Raw genomic sequence first — 14,149 nt, 5'->3', positions numbered from 1 at the left:
ACAAGAAAGAGGGCAGGCCATGGTGACTCTGCAGGCAGAGTTCTCGCCTGCCATGCCAGAGACCCAGGTTCAATTCCCAGTGCCTGCCCATGTAAAAACAGAAAGAAAGAAAGAGTAAAAATTGAGAACTTAACTACTCACCTGGAGGAACTTGAGAAAGAACAGCAAATTAACCCCAAAGCAAATAGGAGAAGAGAAATAATAAGGATTAAAGCAGAGTTAAATGAATGGGAGAACAAAAGAACAATAGAAAGAATCCATAGAACCAAAAGTTGGTTTTTTGAGAAAATCAGTAAAATCAATGGGCGACTAGCAAGGCTGACAAAGAAAAAATGAGAATGGATGCAAATAAACAAAATCAGAAATGGGGGGGGGGTCATTGCCACAGACCCTGAAGAAATGAAAGAAATCATAAGATGATACTTTGAACAACTATGTGCCAACAAACTATACAACTTAGATAAAATGGACAAATTCCTGGTAACACATAAACAAGCTACACTGACTCAGGAAGAAATAGAAGATCTCAACAAACCAATCACAGGTAAAAAGATTCAATCAGTCATCAAAAATCTTCCAACAAAGGAAAGTCCAGGGTCAGATGGCTTCACTGGGAAATTTTACCAACTAACCCCAATCCTGCTCAAACTTTTCCAAAAAATTGAGGAAAAAGGAACACTACCTAACTCATTTTATGACGCTAACATCACTTTAATACCAAAACCAGGTATAGGTGCTACAAGAAAGGAAAACTACAGGCCAATCTTCCTAATGAACATAGATGCCAGAATTCTCAACAAAATTTGAGTAAATCAAATCCAACAACATATTTAAAGAATTATACATCATGACCAAATGGATTTTATACCAGAAATGCAAGGGTTGTTCAACAGAAGAAAATCAATTAATGTAATACAGCACATTAACAAATTGAAAGGGAAAAATCACATGATCATCTTGATTTACACTGAAAAAACATTTGACTAAATTCAACCCCTTTTCTGATAAAAACACTTCAAAAGATAGGAATCAAAGATATCTTCCCCAGTATGATGAATGGCATATATGAAAAACTGGTAGCCAGCATCATACTCACTGGAGAGAGACTGAAAGCTTTCCCCCTAAGATTGGAAACAAGACAAAGATGCCCTCTGTCACCACTATTATTCAAAATTGTACTAGAAGTTCCTACTAGAGCAATCAGGCAAGACAAAGAAATAAAAGGCATCCAAGTTGGAATGGAAGAAGTAAAATTTTCATTATTTGCAGATGACATGATACTATACTTGGAAAATTCTGAGAAATCTACAACAAAGTTACTTGAGCTAATAAACAAATTCAGCAAGGTAGCAGGATATAAAATTAGTGTGCAAAAATCAGTAACGTTTCTATACACAACAATGACCTAACTGAGGAGTAGTTAAGGGAAAAAAAATCCATTCCAGATAGCAACTAAAAGAATCAAGTACCTAGGAATGAACTTATCTAGGGATGTAAAGGACTTGTACCTAGGAAACTACATAACATTGCTAAAAGAAATCAAAGAAAATCTAAATAGGTGCTCATGGATAGGAAGGCTAAATATAGTTAAGATGTCAGTTCTACCCAAACTGATCTACAGATTCAATGCAGTTGCAACCAAAATTCCAACAACCTACTTTAAAGACTTGGAAAAGCTAGTTACCAAATTTGTCTAAAAGGGAAAGAGACCCTGAATAGCTGAAAGCATTCTAAAAAAAGAGCAATGAAGTAGGAGGATTGACAGTAACTGATTTTAAAACCTATTATAAGCCACAGTGGTCAAAACAGCATGGTACTGGCAGAAAGAAAGAAGTATTGACCAATGAAATTGAATCAGGAATGCAGAAATAGACCACCAAATCTATGGTCAACTGATTTCTGACAAGGCCCCCAAATCTGCTGAACTGGGACAAAATAATCTTTTCAGTAAATGGGCATGGGAGAACTGGATATCAGTAGCCAAAAAAAAGAGAAAGAGGACCCATATCTCTCACCCTATACAAAAATTAACTCAAAGTGGATCCAACACCGAAATATAAGAACTAGCACCATAAAGCTTCTAGAAGAAAATGTAGGGAAACATCTTCAAGACGAAGTAATAGGAGATAGCTTTCTAAACTTTACACCCAAAGCACAAGCAATAGAAGAAAACAATAGACAAATGAAACTCCTCGAAATCAAATACTTCTGCACCTCAAAAGACTTTGTCAAAAAGGTGAAGAGGCAGCCAAGTCAACGGGAGAAAATATTTGGACATCACACATCAGAGAGAAGTTTGATATCCTGTATACATAAAGAAATCATCCAACTCAACAACAAAGGAACAAACAACCCAATTATAAAATGGACTAAATATATGAATAGGCATTTTTCTGAAGAGCAAATACTGGCTCAAAAGCATTTGAAGAAATGTTCATTGGCTATAAGGGAAATGCAGATCAAGACTACAATGAGCTACCACCTCACACCTATAAGAATGGCTGCTATTAAACAAACAAGAAACTACAAATGTTAGAGAGGATGTGAAGCAATTGGGACACTTATCCACTGCTGGTGGGAATGTATGATGGTACATCTTCTATGGAAGACAGTTTGGCAGTTCCTTAGGAAACTAAATATCGAGGTTCCCTATGACTCGGCAATAGCACTACTCAGTATATACCCAGAAGAGCTGAAAGCAGTAACACAAACAGACATTTGCACACCAATGTTCATAGTAACATTATTCACGATCACCAAAAGATGGAAACAATCCAAGCGCCCATCAACAGACAAGTGGATTAACAAATTGTGGTATATACATACAATGGAATGTTATGCAGCAGTAAGACGAAATGGCGTCCTGAAGCACATGACAAGATGGATGAACCTTGAGGACAAAATGCTGGGTGAAATAAGCCAGACACAAAAGAATAGTTACTGTATGACTCCACTTTTATGACCATGGGAACGGTAAAATCAGAGTCGTATGATACAGAATATAGGTGATTTATAGATACATAGAGCCTAAAGATGGGTAAACGGTTAGGTAATGAGGTTGAACTTAAATGTAAGGAAATAGATAGAAGTGAAGGTGGTTCACTAGTGGGTCTATAAGTAATATGACCATATTGAAGGTAAACATGATTGAAAGCGGTTGTATAGACCTTTGGGTCTCACTGATTATAGCTACAAATATAAGTAAGTTCTTGCATGAACTACTTCAAAGGTGTGGTTCTTATACAAAGAGTCTTTAACTCAGAGTATACGGGGAAAACTGCTATTGCATGTTATGTGATATGTTTAACAGAAAAACATCAATAGTACCACAGCAACAGCAGGGGTAAATAATGGGGGGAGGGACAAGAGTTAAAGGGAGGTTTAGATTTCTTAATTTGGTGAAGGTGTCTTTATTAGTTATCTTTCACTTGGAAACAATGAAATTATCTAAAATTGAGAGTGTTGATGGACTCTGGACTTTGGGCATTATACATGATGCCTAATGAATGCAGGTGGCTGAAGGATGCACTGTCTGAGAAGTTGATTGGTGAATGATGGTGTATTATATATGATTGAATATTGTGCTCCTACAAAAAGGAATGAAGTCATGAGGCATGCAATGATGTGAATTAACCTGTGGAACATTTGGTGAGGCAAAATAAGCCAGAAACAAAATAGCAGTTATTGTATGGTCTATATAGCAAATGCATATAAATAAACAGAGGCCTAGTTTGTAAGCTCTTATAAGCAGTCACATTTTGTCTGAAGAGGTAATTATTATTTCTGGATTTTGATAGGCTGCTGTATATATGTGTAAAAAAGTATGAAGGCAATCAGGTCAGGATTAAGGTAATTCAGAACATAGGGGTAAGGAAGACATTGTCTATATTTTAAGACCTCACCTACTCTTTGAGACCAAAGGAAGAAAGGTTTATTTTGTCCAGAACCTAAATTTTCTGTAGCAAAAATAATCTAATTGAATCTGTCTTGAAAGCTCATTTAAACAGTCAAAACACAGGGAGTCCAGAATTAAAATGAGGGCTTTTAATCCTATATAGCTTAATGTAATGCCTGGATATATCCCAGAATATATTAAGCATATAATCAAAAAATATTGGCAAAGTACCTTGAGTGATGGGAGAAAAAACATGGAACAATTGAACTTTACCACTGGTGAAACCCCTGATTCTGTGTCAAACATTAGGCATATCCAAATCAATAGGCCAAGCCCTTTATCTTGAGGCTTGTGAAGCTTATGTATGTAGCAAAAAAGCTTAGCCTACCTATAGGTGTACCTAAAAGTCACCTCTGGAGGACCTCTTTTGTTGCTCAGATATGGCCTCACTCTTTCTAAGCCCACTCTGCAAGTGAAATCATTGCCTTACCTGCTACATGGGACATGACATCCAGGGGTGAAAGTCTCCCCGACAACATGGGAGATGACTTCCAGGGATGAATCTGGTCCTGACACCATGGGATCAACAATGCCGTCCTGTCCAAAAGAGGGAAAAGAAATTTAACAAATAAGGTATCAGTGGTTGAGAGAGTTCAAACAGAGTCAAGAGGCTACTCTGAAGGTTGCTCTTAGGCAAACTTCAGTTCGTCATTGCTACCTCTCATAACTTGCCAAACCCCAATCCAAAACCATTCCATCCAATCCTAAAGAATACCTAGGGCAATATATAACATTCTACAAAGGTTCCATGCACTAGGGCAACTTTCTAGGAACCTACAACCTCCAGATGGGTCCCTGAAATCTAGAGGGGCCGGCTTTTACAGATTATCAGCTAGTTCCACCTCCCTACCCCTTATTATTAACAGCTCTTCCAACATGAAAATGTTGGAATGGGATGGCCCAGATGCCTCTAAAGAGTGGGAGAAAGGTCAAATGTGATGTGGAGTTATACAGAGGAGGTAGGGTTTAACAAGCGAGTATAATTGATGAATCATTATATTGATATTTCTTTAGTCTCTAGTATCTTAGATTAGCTAAGAAGTAAAAACCTAAAATTGTGGAAGTGTAACCCATACCAAGCTCTGAAATCTGTTCTACAACTAATTTCTATGCTGTGCATTGAAATTTATTGGTTTTTTTATGTACATGTATTATTTTTCACACATACAAAAATAGTATAAATCAATTGTGAAGATAAAAATACATATATATATTCCTTCTAACCTCCAATGTTCTGGAGTAGCTGGAATGAAAAATCCGAGATGATGGTATGGTCACATATTACAAACTTTGGGATCTGTAACTGCCTGTTGAAGAGTGCTTTGAAAAGTGTTGCTTTTTTCTTTCTTTGCTTTGTATATATGTTTATTATATAATAAAAAAAAGATGTGAATGTTCTGAGAAATGATCATGGTGTTGAATATACAACTATGTGATGATATTGTGAGCCATTGATTGCACATCAAGTTTGGAATGTTCATACATTAAGAATGTTCATGTTGTATGTTGATTGATTTTATTAATAAAAATTTAAAAAAGGAATGTGTGGTTTAATCTCCATATATTTGTGAAATGTCTGGCCTTCTGCCTGATAATATTTCCAACTTCATTCTGTCATGATCTGAGAAATGTTTTTTATAATTTCAGTGTTTTCAAATTTATTGAGACTTGCTTTGTGACCCAATATGTGGTGTTTTCTGGAGACTAATATATGTGCCCTTTAGAAAAATGCATATCCTGCTATTGTGAGATGTAATGTTCTATAAATAACTGTTAAATTCTAGTTCATTTGTGGTACTATTCAAAATCTGTTTCCTTATTGATTCTCTGTCTAGATGTTCTTTCCATTGATGAGAGCCTTGTATTGAAGTTTCCAACTATTACTCTAGATGTGTCTGCTTCTCCCTTAAGTGTTGTCAGTGTGTGCCCTATGTATTTTGGGACATTTTGACTCAGTGCATAAATATTTATGATTGTTATATCTTCTTGATGAATCCTCCCTTTTATTTATGCTTAGTGTCCTCCTTTGTCTCTTAATTGTTTTACATTCATAATCTAATTTGTTGAATATTAGTATAGCTACCCATGCTCTTTTCTGGTTGTTGTTTGCAGGAAATATCTTTTTCCTTCCTTTCAATTTAAATCTATTTTTGTCCTTTGGTCTAAAGTGAGTCTCCTGTAGACAGCATATAGATGGGTCTTGTTTTTTAATACATTCTGCCAGTCTATGTCTTTTGATTGGGGAGTTTAATCCATTAACATTTAATGTTAGTACTGTAAAGCCAGTACTTATACCATTTTGTCTTTTGGATTTTGTCATATCTTAGTTTCCCCACTCTCTCTTTTTACCCTTATCTTAGTTCCCCCCTCTCTCATTTTACCCTTACTGGTAGTCTTCATTTCTGCCTCTTCTCCACTTCATTCTACCTCTTCTCCAAATCCCTCTCTCCTCTCTTTTCCTCTCTACTTGTAGTGCTCCCTTTAGTATTTTCTATAGAGCAGGTCTCTTGTTCACAGACTCTCTTAGTATGTGTTTGTCTGAAAATATTTATTTTAAACTGTCTTTCATTTTTGAAGGACTTTTTCTGGATATAGAATTCTTGGTTGGCAGTTTTTTCTCTTTCAGTATCTTAAATATATCCTTCCACTGCCTTCCTGCCTTTATTGTTTCTGCTGAGCAATCCACACATAGTCTTGTTGAGCTTCCCTTGTATGTGATGGATTGATTTTCTCTAGCTGCTTTCAGAATTCTCTCTTTGACAGTTGATAATCTAATTAGTTGTTGTCTTGGTGTAGTCTTTTCATATGTGTTCTGTTTGGGGTACGTTGTGCTTTTTGGATCTGTAATTTTATGTCTTCTTAAGAGATGGGAAATTTTCATTGATTATTTCCTCCCCTATTCTTTCCACTCCTTTTCCCTTCTGTTCTCCTTCTGGGACACCCATAACATATACATTCATGCACTTCATTTTGTCATTCAATTCCCTCATACCCTAAATTTCTATTCTTTTCCCTATCTATTCTTTTGTGTTGCTCTCTAATTCACTATTCCTTTCTACTGTCTCTTCAAATATACTTTTCCAAGTTCCATTGTTGTTTTTCATCTCTTCTGTTCTGCCTTTCATTCCCATAAATTCAACCATTTGTTTTTCAAGCTTTTCAGTTTTTATTTATGGTTACCCAATGTCTTCTTTATATTCTTCATCTCTTGCCATACCATCCCTCAGTTTGTTGATTTGATTTTTAATTTGATTTGACATGTTTGTTTCTTCATCTTTAATTAGTTGTTTCAACTCTTGTATTTCATCTGAAGTATTAGTTTCTTCCTTTTACTGGTCCATGTCTTCATTTTTCCTAGTAAGACTTGTAATTTTTGCTGGTATCTAGGCAGTTGATTTCCTGATTCATTTATTCTGGAGGTCGTTTTCTCTCTTTTACCTAAGGTTTTCTTGTTTCTTCCTTCTTCCTTCCTTTTCCTTCTTCCTCTTCCTCTTCTTTTTCCTTCCTTCTCCTTCTTTCCTTCCTCCCTCCCTCTTTCTCTGTCTCTCTCTCTCTGTCTTTCTGTATCTCTCTCTCTGTCTCCTTCCCTCCCTCTCTCTCTATCTCTCTCTCTCTGTGTATCTCTCTGTCTCTCTCCCTCCCTCCCTCTCTTTCTCTCTCTCTCTCTCTCTCTGTCTCTGTCTTCCTCTCTCTCTCTCTCTCTCTCTCTCTCTCTCTCTCTCTCTCTGTCTCTGTCTTCCTCTCTCTCTCTCTCTCTCTCTCTCTCTCTCTCTCTCTCTCTCTCTCTCTCTCTCTCTTTGTCCTCCTCCTTCTTTTTCCCTTATTGCTCTAGATAAAACTTCCAGTGCAATGATAAGTATCAATGGCCAAAGCAGGAATTTTGTATTATTCCTGACCTAAGAAAGAAAGCTTTCTATCCTTCAACATCGAGTATTATGTTAACTTTGGATTTCTTTGTTTGGTTTTTGTTTGGTTTTGCTTCTTCAAATATGCCAGGCACTAACAAAATCAAAGTAAAAATCCACCATCCATAGTCTTTTCATCGTTTTGTTCTCTCGTTTAGCGTTTAGGCCTCCTAATCAACAATATCATCCTGTGGCAAATGTGAAGTGCATGCTCCTGTCCCTCTTTTCTGGGCCTGGGTCTTGTCCTGGGCTAGTACTTGCTTGTGGCATTAGCAATCTCATTTATAGGAATTCAAATTCCCCCACTTCCTTTTATGTAATAGACTCTTCCACATCCTGGGAACTCTACCATATGAGTTAAAGCAGATAATCCTCTATCTCACTGTTTCTTACAGTTTATTAACTGTGTGCTAGCTGCTTGTGTCTGCTGGCCAAGTTCTAGGAAGGCAAGCTCAAAACTAGTTGTCTAGTCAGATTAAAGAATGCCACCTGATAGACTGGCAATGACATACAGACATCCCAGAATGTGTATGAGGTTACTCTGCTCCCTGTACAACAAGGCCAGGGACCCACAATGAACTTTGGAGTGGGGGAAACACCAGCAAGGGCACCACGAGCTTGTCCATACTGCATTTTCTTGATTTGGCATTCACCTAGGTACCGCAACCCTTTAACTTTTCTAGAGTCTTGAGGAAGAAGACTAGAAAACTAGTGTTTGCTAGTTATTTCAAGAGTCTGTGGGGCAATGTCACCATGAATCATTCTAAACCATCTTCTTTGTCAACCCTCTGCCACCTCTGTTCACATTTCATTCTTTTTTGCTCTCTGTCTCTGTTCTTCAGACTGGAGATTTTCAATTGTCCTATCTTCAAGTACACTGACTTTCCTCTGCTGCTCAAATATGCTGTTAAATACCTGTAGTGAATTTTTTGTTTCTGTTATTGTCCTTTTTAGCTTCAGAATTTCTGTTTGATTTCTTTTTATAATTTCTGTTTATTGAAATTCCCATTTTCTACATATATTGTTTTCCTGTTTTCTTATGGTTCTTTATTCATGTTTTCCTTTTGTCCTTCAAGCATATTTAAGACATTTGTTTTAAATTTTTTCTTAAGTCCAGTGTCTGGGCTTCCTCATGGATGGTCTCTGTTTCTGTATTTTGTTCCTTGTAATGGGCCCTTTTTTCCTGTTTCTTTGTATGCCTTGTGATTCTTTGGTGAAATCTACATTTAAATATTTGTATGTTAACTTTGGAAATTAGATTCTCACCTTTCCCCATGGTTTGTTGATTATTTTGTTTGTTTTTCTTATTTTTGAAGGCTGAATTAGTCTATTCGCTTAGTCATTTTTTTCCAGACTATGTATGCAAAGGCTGTAGTCCTTGATGTACATGGTCACTGAATCTCAATTATTTTAGCTATTTTAAAATAGTGTTGTGACAGATATTTCCTTCAATGCTAGAAGCTAAGACAATTGAAAAAGAACTTTACACTGACCCTATATACCACTCCAGGGTAAAAGCTTAGGGTCTTTTCAGGTATTTTCTGTGCATTTGCCCAGGGATAAACATTACCTTAAAAATTCTCCACATGTACAGACAGTCCAACTGCCCCAGTTTCCCTAGAAAATTCTCTGCAGCCTTTTCTCACAGATCCCAGATGTTCTAATTTCTCAATTATAGTCTTTTGCTACTGGTGACTACAATTCAGTTTTTCTCTTACAATCTTTTAGTGGCCATGCCTATGAATTCTTCATCCAGCATGAATTCTGGTACAGGTGAGACAGAAACAAGTACCTTGTATTTGTCTCTCAGGCAGCCAGCAGATAGGTTGGAATGGATATACCTAAACCATAATCTGCCTTTAAAATTTTTTCCAGTATTTCTTCAAGGGTTCTTTCTCCAGAACCTATGACCAGAAACCTGAACTAAAAGCACAAGCTATCACAATGTTGAGCCTTAGAAGAGATGGGGGAAAAGCCCATAAAAACCCCATAAAGCTTTCCTGCCATTTTTAAGTTGCTTGTTTCTTGATTCATTATTCACTTGCTTGCTATAAACCTTTTACTGTCTCCCAGAGTTCTGAGAAAGTCAGTTCTGACAATTTCTGGTTCTTTTTCAGTGTTTCTTTTAGGGTTATGGGATTTTAGAATGTTTCATTTTGCCACATTTTTGACATTCAAGACATTTTATATTGAACATACTTTGATTCTCATTCTCCTGGTTAGTTTTACCATGGTAATCACAGTTAGGTGGTGCATCCTATCAGAGCCCCAATCTGTCCATTTGATTAATCATTATAACAATTCCTATTTCTAGACTGAAAATTATCCTACTCTCTGGCCTAGTTTTTAGATTAATATACTGTTATCACTTATGAGTTAACTGAAATTCAACCTTCTGCTCATTAATGTCATATACCAAGAATATTTGTCTGTAATTAATCCTCCTAAGACATTGCTTTTATTGTGCCACTTCCCTATTTTTATATCTATTCAATTTATTATCAAAACATCTCATAATCTTAGATTGTCCCTCTATCCATTTGCCACACTTTTCCTCAGAAATAAGTTTTACAAAGGCAAGTTTGTCTCTTTGAGATCTTCCCAATTTACCATTCATAGTTTTCCTCTAGGCATATTTTTCCTCTGATTTAAATATCTTTGCCCTACTTTTCTATTAATCCACACCCTATTTATTCATTATGCCACAGTTCAAATCTCACTAAAAATTTTCGCTTCTTCTATGATTACTTCTACCTACACCAGTTTTCTTTCTCACCTTATTCAGTTTAAGTTATTAAATATTCACAAAATTAGCACCTTATTGTTTAATATATAATTATCTGTAATTCAGTTCATTTCTCCTTGTCTCAACAAACATTAAGCAACCAACTCTGTGAAGTGCTACCTAGGGAGAGTATCAAAATGAGCAAGACCTAATCCTATCTCTCGGGAGTTTATTATATATAATAAACTAATTTCAGTCTCTAATTTCTTTTTGTACACTCAGTAGCACTCTCTATTTTAGACAATTTTCATTGGTCCATAGCGACAAAGAACTGACTAATACAGGGTCACCAACAATTAAATCAAAACTATCCCTTATCACTTGTCCCTTCCCCACAATTAGTTGCCTCTGGTCTTGCTGTGGTACTGTTGATGACTTCCTGTTAACTATTGGCCATAGCATGCATTTTTTGTTTTCCCTAAGACCCCTCTACCATTGACTCTTTGTCTACTATTGAACCTTTGAAATAGTTCATGCAAGAACTTATTAATAATTGTAGATTTAATCAATGGGATACATGGTACTATACATCCCCTTCCAGTCATATTCACCTTCAATATGGTAATGCTACTTATATCTACAGATTGCCAAATATTTGCCATCATTTCTATCTATTCCCTTGCATGTAAGTTCAACCTCACTGGGTAGCCTTTCCCCCATCTCCAGCTTTTGTGTGCCTCTGGGTCTGCTATATTACCTTTACCAGAGTCATAATAGCAAAATCATATAGTATCTGCCCTTCTGTGTCTGTCAGTCTCTAACTTGTATGTAATTTGAGCTGTTATGTATCTTTACTGAACTTTTCATTTATGAAATGGATTTTTACCCACTTGAATGGTATCTCATTTCAATTAAATTAATAGATTAACCAATATCTGCTCAGTAAAGGACATTGTTTATCATGCCCATGAGTTCAAGAGAAATATTGGGAAAGCAATCTCTGACCATAACACAGAGTAATTTAGAATTGTGATACTAGTTCAGAATTCTTGGATGAGCCTGTCATTTGGGAATAAATTGGGCACAGTCTTAAGATAAGATGTACTTTAATTGTGACTAGCAATTCTTTATGCTCCCTTGATATTGGACAGTGGTCAATAAGAACTTTTAGAAGGGTATTATCTCTGTAAGCTCTTTCCAGATTGATAAGATTTATTCATATGCTGTCATGGAAGTACAGAGAACCACCTGAAATCTGGTTTGGAGCAAAATGCTGTATGTGCAGTGAATAAAATTCTAGGCTAACTGTAAATGTTTACCTTTGTTTCTCATCCTTACAATATGCTTTAATACTTGTACTCTTGGCCTAATTGTGATAAAAAACATCTTTCCTCCCCTACTTAAAAAGTGGGTCAGCTTGAGTAAGTTGCATACCACACCTTGCTTTCCTCATGTATAAATATATATAATAATAGTAACTATTTCGTCGGGTGGTTATGAAGAAAAATGAGATAATATATGGAAGTGCACTCAGATGGTATATATTCTCATTGTCATCATTATCATCATTGCTACTACTGCTGCAGAGGCTGCCACAATTGTTACTATCGCTACTATTATTTCAGTCCATTCTCACTATTGAATTTTGGTCTTTTAACAGTAAATTTCTAGAGGATAATTAATTAAATACTTCTCTTTGTATTGCATTGTGCATTGTTGATTGCATTTCTAAGACTGTCTTCTGACAATGATGAAAATGTCAATATTTTAATGGTATTTTTATCTCTTCATGGTTTGTTTCATTGTTAAAGAATATGTTTTTGTAGATAATCACATGTCTAAATATCTGAGTGGTCAGTCGTGTCACATATTTGATTAATAAACACTCAAACTCCTGGTAGAAGATCTTGGTGCCAATTTCTTCAATTTCCTTCCCTCCTCAGTACAAGTGAGGTTGGGACTATACTAATATTGATGGATAGAATGTCTTCTAGTTGTCTTGGAGCTTTTTATCTGTGAAAGAGAGAAAATATGTTAGTCAGTGAGCTGTAACCTTAGCTTTTTAAAATTGTCATTGTGATAATAGGTCCCTCCCATGTGTGTATTGGGTAGTGTCAGTGATACTTAAAGTTACTAGTATTCCAAAATTATCAAAATACACTTGCTTAAGAATAGATTGAGAGAAGCTTTAAATTTCTTGAGAAAAGACTTAAAAGTATTCCTAAAGTGTATATAATTATGAGTCTTTATATTCTAACATATCTTCTCCTGTTCTCTCATAAAAATAAATTTTAAATTACCATGAAGCCAATTTGTATTCATTTTTATCTATTTCATAAGTACCCATTTATGTTTTATAAATTGGTTTTGAATTTGAAAATAGGTGCTATAGGGCTAACTGAAGAACATGGTCCAAGTGTTACCATTCATCTTCTTAAATTCCACAGGATTAAAGACCATATGTATTTCTTTTTACAGGTTAAGAACTCAAGCTGTGTTTAAATCAGGGGCTCTGACTGTTGATGAAGAGCTTACCAAACCACAAGAGCTTAATCTGAATATGAAAAGGAATGACCATGGACAAAGGTAAATCTGAGGGGTGGATGAGGACAAGAAAATTAAGGACACAAATATTAGGATATGTTTGGTATATGTTTAAAGTTCCATATTGGTGAATCCAGTTTTCTGATCATTTGAGTAATACATCCTGATTATGAATTTTGCAAAGATATAGAGAAAAAGGATAAAGGAAAAAATAAAAGTCATTCACAATCATACCACTTGGAGACAATCTTATAAGCTTTTTTCCACGTTCTATCTTTGTATAAATACTATATGCTATATAGAATCTTACTACTTTTGCATTTTTCACTGTCATATTTTCTAATGTCATTAAATACCTTGTGAAAACAAATATATTTTATATGGCAACTATATCTCATGATTTATCCATTAGATTGTTATTGAGTAATACAGGGCTTTGCTGTTATAAGTATGCTATGAAAAAAATCCTACAAATAAGTATTTGATTTTATCACTACCTATTTCCTTGGAATCTATCTCTATAGGTAGAATTACTAGTTCTAAGGAATATATATGAATACTTTTAAGGTTTCTAATTTCCATTGCCAAATTATTTTCCTTAAAATATGTCAGCAGTATTTGAGAATTTTCTTTTCATAAATTTGAGGAATTTTTAGCCATTATTTGCTAAATAATGTTTTGCCATATTCTCTCTCCTCTTCTTTTGAGATCCCAGTCACATGTGTATTAGCCCTTTAGAAATTGTCCCTCAATCTCTAATATTTTTAAATCCTTTTGTTTTATATTCTTCATGTTAGATTATTGCTATTAATTATTCTGAAGTTCACCAGTTCTGTTATCTCCAATCAACTGTTAAGTGAATGCAGTTTTTGTTTGAGATCTTGTAATTTTTGGTTTAAGACTTTCCAGTTGGTTCAATGTTATAGCTTATATTTGTCTGCTCAGATTCTTTGTGTATTCATTGTGAGCATATTTTCTTTTACATTCTTGAACATAGTTATCATAATTGCTTTTAAATCC

At 35.4% G+C, this 14,149-nt stretch overlaps 1 protein-coding gene across 9 annotated transcripts in view; it reads left to right on the top strand.

The window, feature by feature from the left end:
- The window catches only part of KIAA1328 (KIAA1328 ortholog), a 495,375-nt gene that overhangs the window by 254,182 nt on the left and 227,044 nt on the right, over positions 1-14,149 (top strand). For all 9 annotated transcript variants that reach the window (XR_013165170.1, XM_077135596.1, XM_077135599.1 and 6 more), the window contains one exon: positions 13,064-13,171. Coding sequence is in view for 8 of the 9 variants with exons in the window: in XM_077135596.1 (XP_076991711.1) it covers positions 13,064-13,171 (108 nt within the window). In the remaining variant the exon portion in view is untranslated. The remainder of the gene's footprint in view (positions 1-13,063; positions 13,172-14,149) is intronic.

The sequence above is a fragment of the Tamandua tetradactyla genome, chromosome 18 (assembly GCF_023851605.1).
Source record: "Tamandua tetradactyla isolate mTamTet1 chromosome 18, mTamTet1.pri, whole genome shotgun sequence".
Lineage (NCBI taxonomy): Eukaryota > Metazoa > Chordata > Mammalia > Pilosa > Myrmecophagidae > Tamandua > Tamandua tetradactyla.
Note: the sequence above shows the minus strand (reverse complement) of the source record. Positions and strands in the feature narration are given on the sequence as shown.